The 26,469-nt window shown below is 37.6% G+C and overlaps 1 protein-coding gene across 1 annotated transcript in view; it reads left to right on the top strand.

The window, feature by feature from the left end:
- Positions 1 to 25,755, top strand: part of LOC139737089 (mitochondrial dicarboxylate carrier-like) — a 38,142-nt gene extending 12,387 nt beyond the window's left edge. The window contains exons 5-10 of the mRNA XM_071647765.1: positions 17,010 to 17,100; positions 20,002 to 20,045; positions 20,572 to 20,642; positions 22,099 to 22,191; positions 23,858 to 23,938; positions 25,439 to 25,755. Coding sequence (XP_071503866.1) covers positions 17,010 to 17,100; positions 20,002 to 20,045; positions 20,572 to 20,642; positions 22,099 to 22,191; positions 23,858 to 23,938; positions 25,439 to 25,609 — 551 coding nt within the window. The 3' untranslated portion in view covers positions 25,610 to 25,755. The remainder of the gene's footprint in view (positions 1 to 17,009; positions 17,101 to 20,001; positions 20,046 to 20,571; positions 20,643 to 22,098; positions 22,192 to 23,857; positions 23,939 to 25,438) is intronic.
- Positions 25,756 to 26,469: the final 714 nt, after the last annotated feature.

Genomic DNA, 26,469 nt, shown 5'->3' with positions numbered 1-26,469 from the left:
AATGTAGATTTAGATAGAAGATTACACCAATTCTGGATATGTCAGTAGGATAATGATAAAGAAAATATAAAGGGAATTCCACAAATATGAAATTTTTTTCATTTAAAAGTTATATATTTCTTTGACTTGTCACAGACAAATATAGATGGTAATATAATTCCCCCTGCCTGCTGGAAAAGGTAAATCAAACATTCTGTCATTATGCCAGAAAAATGAAAATATGTTAAATTCTCTTCATATTTGCTAATATTGTTGCATTACTGTGACATCACAAATTGCTGTACCCGGTAGTCTTCTTATTCAGCAATGACAGTTCACGGATTTATTAACCAGAATCAGGACTTTGGAAAAAAACAAAAACAACAACAACAACAAAACAAGAAATGTCTGGTATTTCTCAAATTTCACTGCATTACATGTACAGTATGTACTGCTATAATTGTTCTGCTTTCTCTGAATCCATATTTTGGGGTGAATTTCCCTTCAATGTCTTTGTATTTTAGCATTTGCATTGCATGCTATATATTGTATGTATCTACATCCTACATCGTACATTGTAAACATGTACAATGTACATCTTTCTCCTGATTGCATACTGTGAAATGAGGAATTTTCGCGTGCACTTTAATTTCGCGAATTTCGCGAGCGCCAAGATTTGCGAAATTAAAATGCACGCGAAAGTCCTTGTTTACACTATGCATTGAACGCCAGTGGCACTTCGCGAAAATTTCATGTCTCGAAAAAGGCTGTCGGCTCCAATTCGCGAAAAATTCATGCCGCGAACATGTTTTACAGTTAGTCTGTTCATTCTAAATGACTATTAAATATTTCACTTTCATGACAGATGATAGATATCTACAGTATATTCCTTGGCAACTACATACACTGTACACATGTGTATTCAGATTATTTCAGGGATCAAGAAATGAACACAAAGCTTGATTTATGTTTTTCAAGTTTGACATGGTACATGTACAACTGTAGTGTGTTAGGTTTGGTTGAATTTAAATGCACTATTGAAGTTTTTGAGTTTCCACATTGGCAACCACAATTCACAAAGTAGAGTAAATATTACATTTGTAGTTGTGGATTTACAGTGACTGCATGATTTGGTTGCACTCGTCCAGAAGTGTATCTGGTAGAAACTAGACTATGTGTGCACATACAGTACCAGCCACTGTCGTTATACAGTGAATACACTGTAAGTGTAATAACCTTACAGTATATTCACATCTCCTATGTGTACAGTGTACACATTTTGTATGTGTAGGGATAATAATGTGTAGGGATAAAGGATGAATACTTGTTTGTTGCTGTTATTTTGAAGCAGAGATTGTACAGTAGTCTGGCCAGTTCAGTCTGGATTGCTTGAAATACAAAACAAAATGTAGTGGATAATGAGGTACAATTGTAGCCCGAAAATAGCTTGCTATCTCGATGACTGGTACAGTGTAGATTGCAAGCCATCAAAATAATCCAAAATGTCTAGCTGTTTGGGTATCATGCAGATTTCTGTTTATCCAGTTTAATACAGCCTTTGAATACATTATCAGAAAAAAAAAACAGATTTCTTTCATTTGCTCTAGTAATTAGGTGAGGGACTTTGAATCACTTTGTCAGCGTAATCACAGGAGAAATGTGCTGACAGGGCGCAATGTGTGGAGCATAGGATGAGCATCGGCAAATCTGTACCTTCACTGTATGCAGACTGCAGGGAACTCTTAATAGCAGAAATGCAAATATAGCATTATCAGTAGCAGTGGGAACTGGATATAACTGGGCAATCTTTCTTTAATTCTGGGCTTTGTTTGATACTACAGACAACAAGGACAAACAAGTTGGGAAGAATATTTCGCATAAAATGTAGGCATACAACTGAAGAGTTATTTCAAAATGAGAAAAGCGCCATTTTTAAACATTTTAAGGTAAAGTCCATCATCAGAAAGAGCAACCAATTTAAACCTTTCCAGTAATACCTCACTTGTGACATCACAAGGAATATTCTAGAAGTTATGATTAAAACTATTAAAAATAGCGCAAACAAACAATTTTTTTTGGAGGAATTGAGAGATTTAAGGAGAGAAGAGAGATCTATGATAGATAATAGATGCAATGTAGATAGATAGATAGATAGATAGATAGATAGATAGACAGATAGATAGATAGAAAGTCAGAGAAAGAGACAGACAGACAAACAGACAGACCTTCAAAAAAGACAGAGGGAGAGGGGGAGGGGAAAAATGGATCATATCAATGGCCACACTTGTAGGGCCTACCGCATCAGTGTTCCATTGTGCATGAATTTGGAGAGGGAGGGATGCAGTATTATGTTCATTATTAGTTGGAATATATTGTACACTACACAATCTTGATCTCTGTTGGGAAATGCACTAAATCTGATGATATTGAATTTGATTCCTGTCAGTGTGATTCCCTGCATGCACACGCAGTCTACATTTACAGTGTACACTGTATGCTCATGAGAGGGTTGTTTTTGCACGCACCAGGTCGTGCCTCAATGCACTCCAGGGCACGTACACCTTCGCACCACGTGTCTGCAAAAGTGCAGCCGTGTGTATTGCTGGGAAGTGAAAAGTCAAAGGTCAAATATGTGCACGCTCTAACACCTGAAAGTTCCCTGAGTCTGAGATGTGTTCACTTCCAAACCACGGGGCTGTCATGAGTTTGTTGAAAGATGTGGTAGAGTGGTGTATAAAGTTGTTTTTCCTCATTCATGAGCCTTTTAAAAAAACATTAGTCTGCATTCTTAATATGACACTGAATTACAATACACTTCTGGATATTGCTACTTTGCATTTCAGAGACTACTGGTACACTTTACAGTAGGCCTACAATGTATGTCCCCCAAAAAATAACAATCAGATTTTCACATTGATATTGCCAATATGATTAGACTACCTACAGTAAATGCTACTTCAGGGTCTTAAGATATATGAACATCATACATAGCTCTATTTTGTGGAAAACCTCATTCAGTTTGGTTACAATGTAAGTGGTCACAGAGAAATGTGGATTGTTGCTAAAGCCTGTCATGAGTCTGATTCTTCCAAGTTTAGCACTTGGTTACTCTTGGAATTGTGTATACAGTGAACACAATGGACAGAACTTGGAGGGAAGGGATTCCTGACATGCTCTACAAAATTCCTTTCATTTCTCTTTGACCACTGAAGCAAATCGTATGGGTTTTCTGTAAGATGTGGCAAATGAGTTATAGTTTCATATCCTGAAATTGTATTTGGATTGGTTATAAACTATTTTTAAAGTTATCATTGTGGAGGGTCCTGTTGTAATTTTTTTTTTTTTTTTTTTTTTGGGGGGGGGGGGACATACGGTAGGCCTAGATACAGCTTTGAGACCTCATTCTTGTGGCCTCACTACATCGTTCTACTTGACAAACAGACATCTATAGATCTACATAATGATAGCCCCTTGTGCAGATGGATAAGGATGAATGACAGTGTGAATGTCAGTCATTGTTGTGATTGATCCATCTTGTTATTACTCCGGATTGGCCTCCCTTCCTTTGTATAAAGGTCATGTAAGGTCATGACCCTATTCATCATTAATAGTAACTATAGTATGACATCAGTCTGTCCTGCTTAAGGCACCATTATACAATGTACCACCAGTATATTTGTAGCATAGACCATGAAGTATTTAAGAATTGCCTCACTTTTGTTCTTCTTTCATGTATTTTCATGTATTTTCATGTTCACCTAAAGTTTGTGTACCACAGATTTTGCAAAACTCACACAAAATTATAGAAACTGTGTGCAGTGTATGACAGTAGAATACAGAAATAGGAATGTGGGTATGAAAAAGCTTTTAGTACCAAAAACTTTGAGCACAAAAACTGTATAGTTGGCTGTCTAAAGAGAACAACAGCAGGGGTTTTCTTGTTAACTTCTCTGATTGTTTGCAACAGCTGTACAACAGTAGGTAAGGTTGTACAAAAAAAAACCTTTACACACAAAAAAAAGTAAAGTATAAAACTGTCTTTTGATATCATAAACACAATTCATGTAGACCTACATATGTTAAGTAGCTACATTGTATGTACTTATGTCCCCTGAGGCAATGCCAAGCCAATCTCATTTGGTATGTAGTAAGAAAGACTTGCAGGTGATCGCCTACTATGTGAAGCGCTGTTGTACAGTAGGTCATACCCTTCGTGGAAACCCCAGGGGCTGAATTCCAAATACATTGTACATTTCACTTTAGTTTTAATGAAATATCTTGTCAAAATGTGTGTGCTGGGTTTATGCTGCACAAGTGTTGTTTTTGTTTTGTTTTGCTTGTGTTGTTTAATGTGTGGGGGAGGAGGGTTTCAGATGTTATTTGTGTACATATCTTACTATTGTGACGTTATGAAACGGGCCATGAAAAAATCCCATTCATATGTTTTGCACCCACATACTAGGTGTTTCAAAAAACATTTCCCACTTTTAATTCTTAATAATTCAAAAACTATATATCAGATAACACTGTCATTGATATGAGTGATAGCTGAATAGTGTACAATTTAGTTGAATGTAGTTTAAGTATGAAAGCATTTATAAGTTTCATGAAATCCATGATTAATTTCACAGTAAGGTTCCAGACTTTGCTCTATTTTCAACCCTCTGTACAAAATTTCACTTTGCACAGGGGTCAATGGGTGTGTATGGGAGTGTGTGGTTAACACCCTGACAATGGTCCTGAACAATGGCCAGGGTTTGAATGCTTCATTATTTATTCATGAGAAATTCCACTATCACAAGTAGTCTTTATTCAGCCTCTGGCGGTATCTGTGTAAAGTCAAACGGCTGTCGATACTGTCGTTGAGTCGCGACAGTGCTCTCCCTACTTCTGAAAAACAAAATTACATTAAATACCTTCTGTTCTATGATAAACGTGGTGACAGGAAGTAAAGAAAATCAATTAGATTATATACACTTGTGTATATGGAGCCTTAAATAAATCAACTCTGAAACAAATAGCCCCAATGATAAATGCTGCTGAACTCTTTACCAAAAATGATCTCTTTTTATCGAAAAAGCAAACAATTTGTCAGACTATTTAATTAGTAGACAGTTGTATTAAAATGAGGAACTTTAGATCATTCATGCTTATTCATATCCCAAATTTAGTGATATGGGTAATTCCATGGGGTTGGGACTGAAATTGTGACATACAAGTTGAAAATTCAATTTGGGTAAATTGAAATTTCCTTTTTCCCCCTGATTTGTTACTCCCATTCTTCAACATATTCCACTAGAAATCTGTTTATTACTTCGCACACTTTCAGTCAGCATGGGTAAACAGGTATGGCAAAATACCTATGTTACACGGACTTCATTTGTTGACATCCTTCATCATTTTGTGTTCTGAAATGATAACAATGAACACATCCACGTTTTTTTCGTCCATAGCACATCAACATGTTATTTAACAGGCGCATGAGATCATTATTAGTAAGATTGTATGTTCTGATGTCAACTGCAAGCCACTTTTATTAACATGTTTTTTTCTACAAACCATGCAATTTCAATCAAAGGTTTAACTTTTTCATCAAGAGTGACACAATGACAATATTCTTAAAAGCACCACAATTGAAGCAAGTGATTTGTATGGGTATTCAAGTGAAAACATGATTTTATTGTTATAATCAGGGGTTTTCAGACAACAACCTTGCCCACGGTGTACTACCTATGTTACACGGACAGTATGTCTTTGTAACATAGGTACACTACGACATATCAACTGATTCCTTTATTGTGGTGTGAGATGTTAAAACCTACACATATAGACTTTATGTATGTTCCCACAAATAACACTATTGTAACAGTTCTTTGGAATTATATCTACTGCACACCTGTGGAACAATACCTATGTTACACAGACTTCAATTCTTTGTAACTCTGATATGAAAGAAGGCAGACTTAATCAGAAGAAGAAGAAGAAAGTGAAGCTTTACACAATTTGACCTAATATACACTAACAACATCATCAACTAATTGTCAACTAACTAAGAAAACTAATAAAGAGAAATCAGACAAGTCTTCTTGTCTTCTCCATGTTCTTTGTTTGAAATTAATTTCTGCTCTTTTGTCCAATGTCCATTTAGCCCTCGATTTTTGTTTTTCTTCTGTCCATTTTCCCTCTGTGCAGTTTTCTTCTTGTCTAGTTTGTTACATTCGCTCTACTTGGGTGTTGCTTTGTCGGCTTCCTTTCTGTTTGTGGAGTGCTGTGGATGTGTCCTTTTCACTCTTTCATGTACATTGTAGTTTAACACGTAGCGGTGGTAGAGGAGGAGCCATGGCAGATTCATCAACAAACTGAACAAAAGGTGTAAAGAGAAATAGAATAAAAAAATTAAAAGAAAATTTTTGTCGGGGTTGACTATATATTCCTGTTGATGTATCTGTGTGTTTATGAATGGAATTAAATAATTTTAACAATTTTGCTTACATTTCTACCTCTTGGCATACCCATTAGCTAGAGTTCCATGTGTACCTCCCACCAAAATTGAAAAAAAAATGGGTTATGCTTAAAATGATGTAAATATTAATAATGATAATATAGCATGTAAAACATAGGAAAATATCATTTTCATACTCTATGCTAAAAACTTGTTTTCGGATGCAAGCTACACTGTAGGAAGGGCAGGTCGCTGCCCCCAGTGTCCTAGCTAAGGTTAGGGCTAGGGTCAGGGTTACGGTTACGGTTATGGTCCTTAATAGACTCCCAAAATAATACTAGGCCCTATACATCCCCCATTGAAATTGTCGCCCTCTTTTTGAATGATAGTGTAGAGCAATAATAGTCCAATTTTGATTGGGGTTCATAATTTTATTGAAGCCTTTCCTACCCACTACCCACCCAAACTGAATAGGACACTGGCATTTTAGCTTTGAGACTTCACAGTGGGTGAACATGGAATGGAAATGGTGAATCCTTGTGAAATGTTAACAACTTCCATCAGAGCATCTAACAGGTCAGTGAAATCTTGGAAGGAAAACATTGACATTTTCGAAGTAAATCTGTTAAAGAGAAAGAATTTCACAGCTCCTAGTTCCCTCAATATCACCAGCAAAATAAGGCAAACTCTATTTCTCTAGTTCAGATGCAGTCTGGACATCTACGTTTTCCAACTAGTATATAGTGATTAATACTAACTCTAGCACGTCTACCTTGGTAGATACCTAATGACAAAAGGGTCCAAAAATTCACAATAATCGGGAGGTAAAACAATTTTATATTGCAGTGAAGATACACTGATATACTTTTGTATGGTTTTCTAAGAGAGGAATATATGCTCCTTTTGCAGAGACCGGCATGGACGGAAAATTTGGCAATCAAAATTATGAACATGAACCTGTAACAAATATATCTCAGTATGTGGGACTACAGTATCATCGTCCACAGTATTTTTGGCCAGTTCAGAGGTTTAGATGTCGTTTTTTTCCTCTAATAGAGTTACAGAACATGACAAATGTTATTATTTTCGTAAAATAGCGTAAAAGCTTACCAATTGACATCAGAAACATTAAAACTCCTGTACCTACGTTACATGGACAACGGCAGAAAAACAGATCTTGCGCTGTCCAGGTATAGTAGAGCAGAAGATAAGCCGAAAAAATGTGCAAAGTTTGACTAAAGCATGAAACTTTCACCAGTGTTAGTACATGTTATCAGATTCATTTTAAGATCGGGAGGTAAGTCTGAATTGACCTCTGATGACCTCCAAAGGTCAATGACCTCAAAATTTAATAGAAATTGATATTTTGCGTCATTGATTAATGTTCAATATGGTAATGATGTACTAAAAACTTATTTTTGTTACAGTGGAATTGTCTTCATGTTCCATAGAACCCTGACAGGTTTCTACCTTTGACCTCTGATGACCTCCAGAGGTCAATGACCTCAAAATTTGATAAAAATTGATATTTTGCGTCATTGATTAATTAATGTTAAATAATATGGTAATGATGTACTAAAAACTCATTTTTGTTACAGTGGAAATGTCTTCATGTTCCATAGAACCCACACAGGTTTCTACCTTTGACCTCTGATGACCTCCAGAGGTCAATGACCTCAAAATTTGATAAGAATTGATATTTTGCGTCATTGATTAATGTTAAATAATATGGTAATGATGTACTAAAACCTCATTTTTGTTACAGTGGAATTGTCTTCATGTTCCCTAGAACCCACACAGGTTTCTACCTTTGACCTCTGATGACCTCCAGAGGTCAATGACCTCAAAATTTGATAAAAATTGATACTTTGCGTCATTGATTAATGTTAAATAATATGGTAATGATGTACTAAAAACTCATTTTTGTTACAGTGGAATTGTCTTCATGTTCCATAAATCCTTGACAGGTTTCTACCTTTGACCTCTAATGACCTCCAGAGGTCAGTTATTGACCTCAAATTATCAGAATTTTGATATTTGGTGCAATTGGTTGATGATAAACATAACGATGTCCTAAAAATTCATTTGTGTTACAACTGAATCGTTTTCCTATTCCTCAGATCAAGGGAAATTATTTACATGTCTCTGCCTTTGACCTCTGAGGACTGTGACAAGTCAATGACCTCAAAATATCAAAATATCGATATTTGATGTATATTCAATGGTGAACTGTATACCTGGTGTGCAATCATGCATTATGCTATTAGCATTTATACTACACTGTACAAGAAGTGTCTTCTCATTCCACAGAACATTGGTCATTACCCTGTGTATCCAACTTTGACCTCTAAGGACAATGTGAGGTCAGACTTTTAGAATATCACTAAAAATTTGTGTAGGATTGCAAATATTGATGTTTGGCTTCATTGGTTTAATCCTAAATGTTTAATCATGTACAAATCATGCCTTGACATTATAATCAAAGTATGTATGCACATTCCACAAAGCATTGGTTCATAGTAACAGGTCTCAGGAATGTGAGCGGTCAATTACTTCATAAATGAAGCTTACGTGTCTTCAGTGATGGCAGTGACCTCAAATATAATATTTATGTTTGGGTTAGTTATGCAGACTAGCTTGCATGAAATTATGTGCAACATTATCCAATTTGCACTGGACAAAATTTGTACGCTTAAACATGGAAGGTGGGGAGAGGTGTACCATATTTTGGGTTGATGCTTAATAGTTTGTGAACAGGCATATGGCAAAGTCCCTTGAACTGGATGAAAGGGTGACACTGGAGATGCTAACCAGAAAACAACAGGCCCACCTCATCAGATGTACGTCACGAGTCAAACAACCCGAGTCGTACAGCCCATGAGTTACGCAGTCCACGAGTCATACATCCCGTGACCTAAATACTATACTAGTAGATGAACAAGGTCAATGAGCTCGACATCAAATATAATAGGCCCACAAGCTGTGCGGTCCGCGAGCTCGACACTAGAGGAAAGCAAGGCCCACGAGATTAATATATGTATTACATCAGAAAGCTTAATCTATTCAGTGTAGGTCTTGTGGACCTCCCCCTCCCCCCATGTGTCGGACTCTTATGGGCCTGGTTTGCCTAAGTGTCAAGCTCATGGGCAATGCTACCTAGGTTCGAGCTGGCGGGCCTGTGTTGGTCAGTGTCAAGCTCGTGGGCTGTATGGTTTCGGTGAATGACTCATGGTCCTGGAGCATACAGTGACGTCATGGACCATCTGGAAAGCGACATACTGTGAGGCATAACATGCATTCCACATGAAGCAACCCTGTGTCTTGCAACTTGCTATTGTCATCCAATTAAGTTTGGGTCATTACATCAGGAAATTTTGGGCATTTTTTCAATGACCTGTTTAGGAACCTCATTTCCAAATAGGAGTGGAACTACTATTTACTCTAATTGTCTTCTTTATGCCCAATACTCCTTAACACTTGGGCCTGGCCAAGAGTTGTGCCCCCATGCCCAAATATTGGTTGTTTCCAATATGCCGCCATCCGGTTTGCATCCAATGTGTGAATCAGGGTACGCTGGCAGCGGGTAATATCACCTGCATGATCCGGTTAAGACTCTCTGCCAGCAAGTGATGATTCAGTGTAACCTGCTGAAATTGGTCTAGATCTATACCCTCGATCTCTTTCAAGACAGGGCAGCATCTGCGTCTTCAGTGAAGCACGCGATCGGCACACAGATCTCCTCCACGACTAAACTGGATAGACATCCTAAGGTCAGACCAGCGTTCTTATAGGTGCACAGCCACTGTATGCGATCATCAGAGTCTTCCAATGGCAATATCTAAACAGTTTGGGTGAAGGCAAGCTTGTCTCTATGATGAGTGCATTGCACATAGAGTACAGGATGCACGAGATGATAAGAAAGCTTCTTTTTGACTCGCGGGATAGGCTAGAAGCCTTTCTCAGGCAGAGGTTCTGAATTATCGGGTCGTGCTCAGTCTGCACACAGTGAGCTGTTTGTTTGTTTGTTTGTTTGTTTGTTAATTTCCATCTGCGAAGATGGCTGGATAGCCCATATTTAGCTACGTTAAAGGGGAAGGCTAGTAACTGATCAGTGGGAATCAGTGGAAATGCTGGGAGATGATTGTTCCAATCCTTATGGGATTCATTCAAGAGTTCATTGTATATCTATTGTTGGGTGAAAATGATTTGCTTCAGAATGGTCTCATATTCAAGTAATGTGCAGTTTAATGCTTCCAGGTTAGCGTCCCTAGCTGGTCAGTGACGGAGCATTAATCTGCACATTACTTGAATATGAGACCGTTCTGAAGCAAATCATTTTCACACAACAATAGATATACAATGAACTCTGGAATGAATCCCATAAGGATTGGAACAATCATCTCCCAGCATTTCCACTGATTCCCACTGATCAGTTACTAGCCTTCCCCTTTAAGCTGGTCTTCCATGGGGTCCAGTTGGATGTGAGGTGGGACCACTTCACCAGGTTAGACACCCTGCTCTTTGCGATGAATGAATGAAGCGGGATCTTTTACGTGCATGAGTTATTACTCTTTCATACACGGGACCTCCATTTTATGTCCTATCCGAGGGACAGAGTGTTTTGCCTCTTGCTAGAGGGGACGGTATGTTTACACACAACATTGCTCAGTCCAGACTCGGGTTCGAACCCGGGCCGCGTGATCGTGAGGCAGACGCGCTACCGACTGAGCCAACTCACCGCCCTGACAGCTGAATACCATATCAAGTATACGTGTGTAATGATTGTGTGTAATGATATGGGAAAAATGAATGGAAAAATCAAAGTACATGTTTATGTATTCTACGTGGAATCTGTTCCTGTCTGTTGTCTTGGAAGAAATGCATCAATCTTGCAATGCTGTTGTTTACTATTTTCCCTCTCCATCACAAGTATATAATTATGGAACGTGTTGATCAAAGTTTTTGTGATGTCGGAAAATGCCGGGCTGTATTGCATGTGGCCTATTGAAGGTAGCCTTCAATTTGTTTTTCACAGTATTATTGGCATGTTTAACATACTGTAACTCACCAAGATGCCTCTTGAAATGTTTTGAAAAACTTCTGCTTGATTTTTCATGAGCGGATGATTATCAGTTGTCTTTCTGCTTTTTCATCTTGTGTGAAACAAAGTATTGTTTCTCTTCAAAAGATAGCGTGCCAATTAATCTGCACTTACTGTTGGTGCTCTATCGGCCCTATAAGACATTCACACCCACCTTCTTCCTAGAAATCCGTAGGCGTTGTGGTGTGGAACAGGATCTGAACATCTCTCATGAAGCAAGACTTCTCTTTTCTTTTCTTTTCTCCACTAACAATATGAAACAAAGATATCCGTAGGCGTTGTGGTAAAAAGACGTGGTACATATAGAGCGAGACTTCTCTTCTCTTTTCTTTTCTTTTCCCCACTAACAAACAAGTTTAGCGGGAAACACAGAAGCATTCGCACGTACTGTTAACATTTCCCATCACATGCTTTTAACATCGGAATTTTCATGTACACGTTTTGCCTGGAAAAGAATTACCAAGAACTTTTCAACATAATACATGTTCAAAAGAAGCCATTTAGTTCATATATAATTTACTCGACAGAGTGATTTATAGGGGCCTACTTATCACTGTCCACGTACTCGAACAGTTTTCGCTAAAGATACAAGTATGTTTACAAGACTGCAAACAGTAGAATGATTTGCCCCTTAACATATCAGACTACTACATCTCTTGGAATGTCTTCAAACGTAAATGAAAGTCATTCCTCTTAAATGATTATTCTCGGTCGACGAATGAGGTCCTCGTCTGCATGTCATTGTCGATCTCGTCAGTGTGACTGGGCCGTCCGTTGAGCGGTCTGCCGTCACGCTCTCAGTAGGCCTATTCTCTTCGTCACCATCACTCTCCACTTTGTATCAGTCTGACAGGGCGCTTCAACATCTCCATCTCCGATAACACCAGTTGACTATTTGGAGTTTGTAATTGCACTCCAAATTAGCGTAAACTAGAGTTTTGTGTTATCGTGACTCATAGTTTTTCCTACTGTCCTGCTGCTCGCCGGTTCAGTCGTGACAGTCAGATCCTCATCACATTTACAGCGTAGGTCGATGGTGCATTCAGCGTCGATAAAGATTAGTTGGTTGACTTGGAGGAGGGGGGGGGGGGCATGATGTACCAAGAAAGTAGAACTCCTGACTTTATCTCTGTGGTCTCCAACTATTCTCAAAGTTCCTGAAAATTCTCTCAAAATCCTCAAAACTCTGCAGCCTTTGCTTCACTAAATAGCGTGAAGCTGCTCCCACTGTGCTTGCCACTCTAACTGATTTCTCGGCTGAGACATGTTTTTTTTTATAACTAATTTACTAACAAACTTCCTTTCCCTAAAGCATTTCATTGGCTCAATCTTATATCGGGGTGTGGCGTTTACTAGAAATTAATTCCTTACTGGTCAAATGTTCAATTTGCTCCTTCTATTCGTTTCTGTGAAAACTCAATTTTCTATGATTCATCTCATTTTCTGATTAACTCACCCACTGTCTTTTAGTTTCTTCATTCACTTGTTCTCTGTAACCACTGGTAAAGACTTTATTGTTTCTTGGATATCAAAATGATAAATCAAATGAATATTAGTGTCCTTATGGCAACCAGCGTCATCGTTGTTCTGGGTCATTATCCCTGAATTTGTCTTTGGAGTTCCTGTTTGACCCACTCCACTAAACAATAAATGCTAAAATAGAGGGATAAATTCTGACAGGAGGGCCACCTTCCAGCTCAGAGGGTCATTTATGTTTGGGGATTAGAGGGCAAAAACACGTCATCACGTCATTCTCCGTAATTTGACGCGGGGCTTTGGGGATGGAGAGTGCTGACCACTAGCGGGGAAAGTAGCCAACATCAAACTTATAAATTCCTATGACCATAGACTTTTCTTGGAAGAGGTGGTTTTGACCCCCCCCCCCCAAAAAAAAAAGAAAAAAGAAAGGAAATAGCTGGAAGGAAGATAGACGGTTTCATAAACTGCAAGAAGGGGAAAAGACTGAGCATAATTGACCTCACAGGGTGTCTAGGAAAACGACTGCAGTGTTCTGTTTTCTTTTACTCTCTATTCTATTCTATTCTATTCTATTCTATTCTATTCTATTCTTTATCATAAACATGTGCTAGTAGCTATCTGGGCTACAATTGTGTTTGTTTTGTACATCCTCTAAAGGTCACCGGAGGTCAAAGGTAGAGCCCTATCTGTGCTCTTTGGAATAATGAAGACAATTTCTTGTAAAACAGGTATGCTTGTTTTGTACAACTTAACCATGTTTATCATTAACTAATCATGATGACATTACAGATCAATATTATGATATTTTGAGGTCATTGACCTCTAAAAGGTCACCAGAGGTCAGAGTTAGAAACCTGTCTTTGCTCTTTGGAATATAAAGACAGTTTCATTGCAAAACAGATATGCTTGTTTTGCACATCTTAACCATGTTTATCATTAACTAATAACATCACAGATCAATATTATGGTATTTTGAGGTCATTGACCTCTAAAGGTCATCAGAGGTCAAAGGTAGAAACCTGTCAATGCCCTGTGGAATCAGAAGATTTGTAGTACAAATGCATATTTAGTGCAGCGTAACCAAGATCTAAGCCTATCATTCACAAATGCCTCCAAACATCAATATTCTGATATTCAAAGTTCATTGACCTCTGGAGGTCATCAGAGGTCAAATCAGACTTACCTCCCAATCTTAAAATGAATCTTATGGTATGTACTAACACTGGTAAAAGTTTCATACTTTAGTCAAATTTTGCACAATTCTCATGATTTTGAGGGCTTAACCGCTCTACTAGTAGGTGTATATTGGCTGCGAGTAGTTTTTCTGCCATTGGGGGAGGACTGCCAGTGACATGAATACGATTGCTGAAGTTAGTAGCTCTTATTTTTATTGCGAGACGCGTCTTTCCTTACCTACGTTACATGAAGAGGCCGGACATCGCACTGAAGTACAGTGATATGTTCCGTATTTTCTCGTTTATTTGGAGGATTTTGATGCTAATTTTTGGATAAGAATAATCCTGAAATATAAATCTCATTATAGAAATAAAGTTTCTAATCATATTATGATTGGAAGTGTATGTAAAACCATGCTATACGTATGTTACAGCAAAAATTGCCATGGACATCGTTTGTAACATAGGTATGAGGTTGCTTGAAGATGCTCTGGTGTTCTTATTTTGTTACAAATGTTTATGTGCCTTATAGTCTTTGTAGAAGTCACCTTGCCTCTCTTAATTATGATAGGCATAATGCTGAAAGGTTGTATATTCCTGTTTTACATTGCCATGAAAATGGCATATATTTATGTCACAACATAAACCACAAAAAACCATGGGACATCATTAGTGAAACAGTCATAGACAAAATACATTTGTACACAGGCTTGTTTTTTTTTTCATCAAATAATTCTTCACACATTTCTCTCCAAGAATAACTGCAAACCACGGACAATTATTCGATAAATTTTTCAGAATATGACTTTTATTCCCCACACAACATGAAAATCTAGAGAAGACGCAACCCCATGGAATGACCCATATGTGAAGCAAAATTTGAAAATGATTGCCAGCTGGAATGAAATGTGGTGTTTGCAAGCACTTTACCGTGAATGAATTCAGACTAGCAGTGCCCAGGGCAATCCACATGAATTATTGATTAAGCGTTCATGTGCCAGGGAGCGCCAGACTGACGCCTAGTCAACAGGTGCTTCAGGCATGTCCATTGTCAAGGGCCATTGTCAGCACACACTCACATACACATCATTGGTTCCTGTGCGAAGTTCAATTTTTGTACAGAGGGTTAAAATTTGACCAAAATCTGAAGCCTTACTTCAAAATCAATCTTAGATTTAATGAAACTGATTTATGCTTTCACGTGCAAATTACCTTCAACCAAATCGTACACTATCCAGCTATTACTCATATCAATGACAGTTTTATCGGATGAATAGTTTTTGAACTATTAATGATCAAAAGTGGGAAATGTTTTTTGAAACACCTAGTACAAATGTAGAGGGAAATGAATTTGAAAATTTGCATTACCCGGATAACAATACTGTGTGTCTATGTTCACCTAAAAAATTACAACGGAACCCTCGGCAATGATAGCTTTAAAAATAGTGAATCAATCTAAATACAAATTCAGGGTATGAAACTATAACTCATTGCCCACATCTTAAAGAAAACCCCATATGATCTGCTTCAGTGGTCAAAGAGAAATGAGGAATTTTGTAGAGGATGTCGGGAATCTCTTCCCTCCAAGTTCTGTCTACCGGTATTGTATTCACACACAAGAGCATCGAAGTGCTAAACTTGGAAGAATCAGACTCATGACATGCTTTACAACATTCCACATTTCTCTGTGACCGCTTAACCAAATTGAATGGGGTTTTCTGCAAAATAGAGCTAAGATGTTATAAAAAAGTGTATTTTAAGACCCTAAAGTAACATTTAGACAGTTTAATCATATTGGGTGTATTCAATGCAAAAATCTGACTGTAATTTTTTTTTTAGACATACTGTGCATCATGTGTTCATACTGATGTGTTGACAATGTACAATACAATGTACTGTGCAGGTGTATACAGGTATGTTGTACACATTGTTCATTGTATGTGTGTGCTTTAATATTGTTTAAATGCTTGGTTGCAGCATTACAGTCTGTATCTGCCAGTCCCCATCAATTAATTGCTCATCATGATGCTCATAGCGGACATGACATGAATCTTTGTTGTGACAAGCATAACGAGTGCAATGCACAACTGTACACCTTGTCATTTGACAAATTTTCCATCCAACACATGTTACAGTTGTACACATGATCACATCATTTATGTGTACATGATAGACGTATCATACAGACTAGTAATGTACACCAGTGACCTAGTGCCAAGCAAATGTGTGCAGCTATCTAGCAACAAGGCTTAATTGCTTGGGACAACTGAACTTTTGCTGGAGTGGCATTATGTAATGCCAGATATGGCGGCATGATAGGCCTACATGTACGTACATGTACCACAGGATACAATAGTGAACTTTATCAATGTTTGATGTAATCACAACTCTCAGTATCAACCACAAGTTGCATGTGTATGTGCAGGAATGTTCAGATGTACATGTAGATGAACAGCGCTGTCTGAATTGTATAACTTCTTTTTTTGAAAATGTAAAATGAATTTCCCCTTCTGTGTTTATCCATGATCAATACAGTTCATGGAGTATTCCATATTCAAGTAACCAGTGTGAAGTTTAATAATAATCAGAGTGGAGAAGTTTGAATATCCCAGTACATGAGAAGTTTAGAAGTGATTGATTGGCCATTGCATTTCTCCAGCTTCAGATGTAAATTTTTCTTTCAGATTTTTCAGGATTCATTATTCTATACAAAAATGAATAGAGACCTACTGTACACTTGTAAAGAGCAAAGCACATGAAGCTTTATGGAGTGTGTGATTAAAGTGTAACATTGGCATTGACTGTATCACTCATTCCCATTGTCACTCGACAGGTGCTACAGGAGGGGTGGTGGGCACCCCGGCCGATCTCATTAACGTCAGGATGCAGAACGACATCAAACTACCTCCAGAACAGAGAAGAAAGTGAGTTCGTACAAGCTGCCAATTTGTGCACCAACACCTGTGTGGTCCCTCCTACATAATAGCCCCATTCACACACAAGGGAAAAAGTGAGATTTAAAAATCGATTTTCTTATTGCGATCAAAATTTCGAAACTTTTTCCTGTGTGGACAGAAAAATTTCACTAATTTTCGCAATCCTAATTGCGATCCAAATCGCACTGATAGTGTGATTGTTCAGAAAAATCATGATTATTTTGCCAAGCGTCGTGTGTGTGAGCGCGATTGAGATTCAGAAATCGGTATTTTTAATCCCATCGTTTGGAGCATGTGCGAAACTCTATTGGGACCGTGGGGTCAGTCTTCGGTCATGCAAAATTCGCGCATGCGCAGTTCGGCCACTGATCGTTCTTTCCTTGCTGCGAAGTGCGATTTTTCCTTGTGTATGAACGGTCGGAAAAAAAAAAATCGAAATTTGGATCGCGATTGTAATTTCGATTTTCGTTGTGTGTGAATGGGCCTCATTGAATTGTATTCCACTCAGACATCATTTTACATTTATTGTTGAATTGCTGTCTGGTAATTGGAGTGTGCAGCACTCTGCGAATCCCTTCAATAGAGCGAAAACTGAGGAATTTTTTTCATTTCTCCATTTGACTGAGTCCCAATTTGATTTGAGTTCCACTGGCAAAAAAGAAGCAGCAATAACTACAAAGGCCAAATTGCTGTTTATTGTGGAATGTCTTTGGTATAACAGTAAAGCTGCAGTCTTGTGACAAATACATTGGTTGTGTGATTATTAACATGGTTTGAGGTACAATGTAACAGAGAATATATGGCTTTTCTTCTCAAGCACAAAAGATGCACATTGATACAGTTTATTTTGCTTGACCACTCTACATAATCATTGATCTTTGTAATGTTTTCACAATTTACCTAGTAGTAGTATTGAAACCTTCTGCAGATCAGGACAAAAGTTGTGTACGTATATGCACACATCGTAGATCAAGAAGAATTGCCATGATGGCACTATTCCGTCAAAATCTTTTCAAGCCATCCTTTGAACTCTTTTTGTATTGTGTATGGTGATTTCACATAGAGGTATTGCTGCGCTAACCTAATTTCTAAAAGCAAAGGGTTTAAAGGTATTGTATGTAAAGTATCCTATCTCCTCTTTACATATAAAGGGATCGTATAGTTTTGGTTGAGACCTAATTTCAGGTATCTAACATTTTTTGGTGAGATAATGAAAAACCTCTTATGAAATATGAAAGAGCATGTAAATCCATGAGGAATTCAACGTTTATTTGATGAAAATTGGTTCTGAAATGGCTGAGATATCCAAACCGGAGCGATTCTAAAAAAGTGTGGGACCCACATTTGATTACGATCACTTTGTTTTCCTTTGTTTTTGGGTGTTTCAGCCATTCCAAACCCGATTTTCATCAAATAAACTTTGAATTCCTCTTAAAATGGTATGCTCTGTACTATATAATAAGTGTTTTCTTGGTATCTTGCAAAAACTTAAAAGCCCAATTTTCATCTCCACCAATACTGTACTATCCCTTTAACTACTGTACATGTATGAGACAGTATAAAACCTGTCCATGATCAAAAATCATTTCAAATTTGGCAGAATAGGAAAAGTGATACTTTCAGTCAGTAGCTGACTCATGTTAAATCATGTGGTTATCACCAAAGTTGTTTATCCATGTTTACCCATGAAAGTTAAATCAATCATCGTATAAGTTGTTACCACCCATTCAAGAATCAACAAGATTTTAGAGTTTTTATAACTTTAATTAGTTTTAATTGTATTTTCTCAGGCATCCTGTTAATTTAAAGCTGTTATTTGTATTTGCTATTCACCGAGTATTTCTTTAGATAGTCAAAACATGTTTTGAGATGGTAACATGTTTAAGAAGAACAGTGTGTGTTCCTGATTTTATAATTTGTTCATTGTAGTGAGATGGGGAGGGGGGAGGAGGTGGGGACATACATTTGTACATCATAACTATGAAAATCTAACCAGCATTTGTATTGATATTTGAATAGTGATATTCATGGCTAGGTCATTGTTGGTCTAGATGAAAATTTGTTTTATGTAGCAGAGAAAACATCATACATGTACATGTAGATGAAAATTTAACCAGAGGTTGTGGTGATATTCAAATAGTGATATCCATTGCTGTATTCTAGATGAAAATCTTTTAATGCATCACAGATTTACATCGTACATGTAGATGAAAATTTAACCAGCATTCAGGTTGATATTCAACTAGTGATATTTGAGGCTATAAGTCGTTGTTGGTGTAGATGAAAATCTTTTAATGACCATCTTGTTAGCATCTTGCCAAGATGCCAAGTCATCTCAAGAAAATTAATCTGCCAAGCTGATGACAGAGAAAGATGATTAGTTGATGATTAAGTCCTCCTACTGTACGAGTAGATGTAAGTACAGGTAGATAATAGAGATAGAAAGATATATGTAGATAGATAGGTAGACAGATACAATGTAGATAAATAGAAAGATAGATAGACAGAAAGGTAGATAGATAAAAAGGTAGATAGATCAAAAGATAGATAGAAAGATATATATAGAAATATAGATAAAGAGAGAGATGAGAGATAGAAAGAGGAAAGTAGAGAGAGAGAGAGAGAGAGAGAGCTAGTGAGAGTAGAGGAAGCATTCTTCTGGTGTTTTGTTTTGTTTCATTTTATTTTCTCAATTGATTGAAATACCCTGTTGGATTTAGACAAACAGAAAGAGAAAGAAAATCTAATATGTTGAAACGTCACCAGCTTGCCATACATCTGGAAATTGCATTGTACAGTCACTATGGCAACAGCATCTGAACAGCTTTTTTAGTGTACCAGTAATAATTACTTTCCCCCTGTTCTCTTCGTTGTTCTTCTTATCTGCAGCTACAAGCATGCCATTGATGGTCTATGGCAGATTCTCAAGCACGGTACGCACATTGCTGAAATAATCAAATCTTCTTTTCTTTTCTCCCTTTCTCTCGCACATGACTGTGATACCACGGTGGCGACATATTTGATGTACACTTGTTATGTGTATTGCTAGTTTCTCCCTCTGTACACTCCATATTAGTTTGGCTCAAGTGTCATGTAATGAGCTATGGAATGAGAAATTTAGTTTTGATGGACTATTGTGCAACCTTCTTGTCTAAGAATATGACAGTGGAAAATGATAGTGTGGAAATACATGTACTATTGCATCTTTTTTTTTTTGCACTCAAAAAAAAGAAGAAGAAGAGGGAACTGTACTGTCAATCATTGCATCAGAATCTCTCAGTCCTGGAAAGTTTATAGATTTTGAAAAGAACAGTGTCAAGTTAAAAGTCAAGTGTTGATCAAATTGGAAATAAAATTATCATAAAGAAGACCTCACGTTCTGTAATTTCTTTAAAGAATATTCCCCCTGGTTTGTTACTTTTATAGTAATCTGTTGTGTTTCCGTGTTTGCTTCTCCAGAGGGACCAAAGAATCTCTTCAATGGATGTTCAATGGCTGTTATCAGGGGCTTCCTTATGACCTTCGGACAGGTTCGTGACCTTTGCAACATCCATGCACTACCGGCTGAAGGGATTATGTACTGTAACACCAGAACCAAAAAGGAATATGTACTGCATGCCATCAAATTTTCACAAATTTCGCAAGGAGCAAAGATTTGGGAAAATTGAAAAGCACACAAAAGTTCTTGTCTACACTTCTATGCATTGAATACCAGTGACAATTTGCAAAAATTTCAAGTGGCAAAAAAGGCTGTTAGCTCCAATTTGCAAAAATTTAATGCTGCGAATGTTTCTGGTCTGACAGTACCATACACACCAAAAGTATTGAAACACTGAAATTTTTCACATTTGCCCAATACAATGCCAGCACCAAAATAAAATTGGGCATATCATTGCTGGGGCAACAAGACCTTGTATCTACAAAATGTCAAACGTTCAGGAGAGCCAAAAAACATAGCAGCCAAAGCACTGTGGCGAAGTGGATAGCCTTTCCTTTGACACGCTGTGGTGGCTTCATTTATGGGGTATTAAAGACAGTTTGGATTTGGACAGGACATCACTTAACCAACTATTTGACCATTAATCCAAAAAAGTCATTTTCATCAAAATTTTAGGTACAAAGTCTTGTCACCCCAGCAACGATATACTTTGCTCACAATATTTTGTCGTATGTGACTGCCTAGATCAAAACTCACAAAAAATCACAGATAGGGATTCTCTATAATGGACCAAAATAGTCTTTGGTTTGAAAGACTCAAATTTGTAAAGTTTTTTCTTACCTGGGAGAGTAATCTCTTCTCTACCTGCTGTCAAAATTTTATGGCTTAAAACAAAACCAAAACCGAGATGTGAGCAGTTTTCCTGGACCATTTTTTTTTCAGACAAGTGCTGCTTTTACTGTGATTTTCATTGGTGCTTCTGCACAGCATGCCTGAGTTTAATACCATAATCATAAATCCTCTTTTCTCACGTTGCTATGAAACTGCACCTTCTAAACTTTCTCTTATTTCAATCACTTTTTGAATGGGTTAGGATGGTCTAATTCTAACAAGCTATATTTTATCATCTCAGAGCTTAGGGTTTAAACTCTTTTTAAACTACAGTGTGTATGAAGAAAAGTGAAAAATTATTTTGACCTACTTTTTGTGGGTTTTGAGCTGGATGGTCATATATAAACGTACATTGTATTCCTAGTGCCAGTTACACGTTTTCATTTTCAGTGAGCGATTTTAAACGGTATATAATTAGACAGGTACAAGTGTGTATGATTGGTATACAGTTGGAATATAATTGGTATGTAATTGGTATGTAATTGGTATGCAATTGGTATATAGTTGGTATATAATTGATATGTAGTTGGTGTGTAATTGGTATGTAATTGGTATATAATTGGTATGTAATTGGTATGTAATTGGTATGCATTTGGTGTGTTTTTGGTTTATAACATGCAGTCCTTGTCATGTCTTGTTTTTCTGTTCTGTTTCAGGTGGCTCTGTATGACCAATACAAACAACTCTTGATTGCTTCAGGTTACTTCAAAGACAACATCATCACTCACTTCACAGCCAGCACGTTAGCGGTAAGCATACCAGGATGAGGTGTACCCATCCTTGCAGTCCTTTTTAAGGATGCGGTAGGGTGGGGATACCATTTTATTTAATAATGGGAAGGCTGGTCCTATGCGGATATATTCAAGGATCCCAAAGTAACTCTGTACAGTTCTATCACTGATCTCAATGTACATTTTATTGCAGTTCACACACGGCCGCAGCAAAAGGGTGGGGGAGTCAAAAAACCTTGATTAGATGGTTCAGAAAAGGAGGCGCTACCATCATTCCAGGAACATGGTATGGTGATCCTGTTTAAGCTTTGCATTAAAAGCACAGACTGGAACCAACCCCACCCTGGCCTTGGGAGTCGTTTTCAGAAGTGGAATGTTATGTGTACACAGTAACAGTGCATCAAGATAGAATCTGTGCATATATTGACACAGATATGAAGCCATGTTCAGCATATTTTTTTGCTCTCCTCATCACAAATTTGCTGTAGGTGCGATCAAGAGTTTCTGTGTGCCAAGCTGTTCGCTCATGTTTGCACAGTTAAAATAAGCAACCCCCCTTGCACTCTGGAACCTGGTAGCTTTGTTATAGCCATTTGCTGACGTGACTGCAGTGTCAGCAGTAGAGATTTTACTGTGGACATGACCTCAAATATTTGTTCATCTGTGTCAGGAGTGTGCATGTGTGTGTGTGTTGTGGATGGGTGAGTTTAGAGAGAGAGAGAGACAAAAAAGAAGAAGAATAAACAGAAGTATGAAGGAGTTAAAAGGAAGAGGCAAAGGAGCTGGAAGAGGATACAGACATTGTGTATGTCCACTGCAGTCGATTTTAGATAATTACTGGCAACTTCCATTATAATGAAGTCCTTGGGACTAGCAGTTTTTGTTTCATTATATCAAAATTTCATTATAGCTGAACAATATAAATACAAGGTTATGTAGACAATAATTTTGGGACCTGAATTTTTGCCTCACTGTAACAAGAGTTTCATTATAACCATGTCTGTTATAACTGGAGAACATTGTGAAGGGCATTAAAGGAAATATATTGATATGCGTGAATACATTTTGTATATCAATCTACCAACCCATCTCTAAGTGTAGTCATTTTGTACATCCATCGATACTGTATTCATCCATCCATCTCTCCCTCCATTTATATCCATCCATCCATCCATCCTTTCATCCCTCTATCTGTTCCTCTACCTACCCATCCATATATTATATTCTTCTTTCCATCTGTCTTCTGCAAATGAAAACCCACAGTGGCTGAGAACCAGAAGGGAGTTACTGCAATTTTGGGTGTACACTGAATTAAGTTATTGGTATCACGTTGCAGAGCTCTATCTCCTCTACATTATGGTGTCAATTTTTAAAGTGTTTTCTTTTTCAATAGAATATTAAAAATCAAAACCATAAGGGTACTGCATGTACTTTAATACCCGATATTTGCAACAGTGCTTTTGTTTAAATAAGATTTTTATTTCATAAAATCAAAAACTGATTGTTTCGTTTTTATTTACGCTCAAATCTTAGAATATGATAGTGCCCTTCTGGTTCTCAGCTGACTATGTGTACATCTGGTATTAAATATATGAACAGAGTCTTCTCCCTGCTCTCCAGCATCTAGACCTGCATTGAAGCTCTTCTTATATATGATTGTTCTCTTTTTAAAATCTTACCACAGGGAACGTGTGCCACAGCGCTGACCCAACCAGCGGACGTCATGAAGACGAGACTAATGAATGCCAAGCCAGGACAGTACAAGGTATTACAGGGAGCGAATCATATCACATCATGCCATTTCTGATTCATTCAAGGCTTCCCTGAAAAAAAAAAAAGAAATAGAAAAGCACTCTGAGAGTGCAGACCTCCGCCAAGCAGCTCATTTCCACCACTGATCTCATTCTCCAAATGACATCAGGGATATCCACTCATACGTATGCGTGCTGAAAATTGTAGAATTTCCCCAATATAGAAGCCTTTTGTTACATTATCAACTTCCAGCTGCGTGGTGCCTCGCCGTAGCAGAAACTAGAGCACGCACTTTAGTGCGTGTATGTAAACCTCAAAAGATGTGCAGCTTGAACTCCCTGTATGTTCATTGACCCCACCTGCCAAAATATCGAAAATCCTTCATAAAATCCATAATAATTCCTAAATCACTACCAAAATCTAATCATCTGTTCCTTGTGTCATTGTCAACCTTTCCTGTATTTGTATTAAAGTTTAATCCAAATCCGTGAACAACTTTGAGTTATTTTGCACACAGACAAACTATGTAACTAACATTAACAATCAAACAAATGTTGATGAAAACATAACCTCCTTCCTTGGTGGAGATAATAAAAGTGGCATCGGTAATTTCATGTTAGCAAATATTTCAGTTATTGATATTATTGTCAGTTCTAGGTAGGAGTGTGGGCATTTCTCATGATTATACACCATGATAATACCAAACAGGGTTACAAGCACTTTAGGACTATTCATATATAATCATAGCAGTACAGACAATGTGCAGTATTTCTTTCATATTCATATACTTGAATGTAGACTTTGATTGCAATTAAGAGCATGTTTATAACTTGTGAACTTTCTTGTGTTTTCACCAAACATGAAGCAGGAGGTCAGTTTCATAATTGTTTCGAATTTGCAAGTTGTAATCCTAACACAAGAATTCTGCCAACAGACTCACTTTATGTACTGTGCTTTGCTAAACTATAGTATTAGTAGTGTATCACAATAGGTTGTTATACAACACATGTATAGATCCTTGCCATCTGATTGGATGAATGTGGGTCACATGACATTCAGAAGAGTCAGCTACCACACGCTCACTCTCAATAGCAGTGCGATAGTTGACTATTGAACGGTAAACCAAGCGGGCCGGGCCAGCAGTGCAATAGATCCTGGGATGCAATGAATTTCTCGTGTGTATCGTAAAGCATTACTGCATACGCACACACCCGTTTCTAGATCTAGATCTAGGCCTAATTGTTAGTCCTCCTCCTAGATAGGCTTAATGTTAGATCTGTTTTGGCCCACACTAGGTGTACGTGTATATTGTGTGTTGTATAAAACAAATATTCAATGTTTTATTATTTGTGCAACAGTTCAAATATTACATTTGAAGTGTCATTGAATAGAATGGCTACACTTACATGCTCATGTAATATTCGGAACCAGTGCACTCATAAACATTGAGTATTTGTAAACTATTAAATGCCACCACTGTTCTTCATGACATAATTTCATCTGTATTTCCCAGAATTCACTAGACTGCTTCCTGAACGTTGCCAAGCTAGGGCCCATGGGTTTCTTCAAGGGATTCATTCCCGCATTTGTCCGCCTCGGGCCGCACACCATCATCACCTTCCTCTTCTTCGAGCAACTCCGTCTGCGCTTCGGCCGTGAGATCCGGGTAGAGGTCAAGTCTTGAGCCGTTTGGCATCGGGCGAGGTCAGATTGCGACGATGCTTCGCGGCGATGATGACGAAGTCCTCGACAAATCTCATTCGTGGACGGACTCGCGTTCAAAGCACTTGAATTTTTCGTGTAAGTTGGGGCTTATGATTTGGTGGAATAGACGGTGGATGTTGGTACGTGTTGATGGATTATCATGTGATTAAGAATGACTCTTGCCCTTTATGAGATACTGCTTCCAGAGTACAAATCATTACGGGCCCAAAAATAGGCTGTCGCCAGCCAGGCTTATGATGTTCGACTGGTAGCCTGTGTATAGGGCCACGTCGTAGTTTAATGCTATTAAAAATGAGATATTTGTGTGGATGAATGGAATATCAGAGAAGTAATTTATATTTTGTATGCAACAGTTCCTTTTGAGATGCCTCAACCTAAATCAGAGGATATCAGTTACATACTGTACGTATGAAGCATATGTCCAATATGTTTGCCAATTTGTGACCTGTGTACTTATATGGATCATGGCAAGCCACACATATACATGTGTATGATTATGACACTTTAATAGTTTTTAAAATATGTCTATGTGCCATGTACACGTACGGTGTATGTTTTATTTTTAGTTTGTTCGCTTTGTTTCATTTTAATACCAGATCATGTATGAAATCTCATTTTGGCTGAGATTTTATTTTGTTTTCTTTTTTACCATGAGCTACTGTGTGTGCTTCCTATGAGTGACAACAACAATAACAAAAGCCAAACATCTCATGTGTTAAAATGTCTGTAGTATACATGTATGTCATATCAAATATTGAAGTCAGTCGTGGCAGTCACGATGATCGTGAAAAAAAAAAATTGAGTTGTTTAAAACTGTCA

Source organism: Diadema antillarum, unplaced genomic scaffold (genome assembly GCF_040938485.1).
Source record: "Diadema antillarum isolate AM-2024a unplaced genomic scaffold, OU_Dant_1.0 seq00000681_RagTag, whole genome shotgun sequence".
Taxonomy (NCBI): domain Eukaryota; kingdom Metazoa; phylum Echinodermata; class Echinoidea; order Diadematoida; family Diadematidae; genus Diadema; species Diadema antillarum.
Note: the sequence above shows the minus strand (reverse complement) of the source record. Positions and strands in the feature narration are given on the sequence as shown.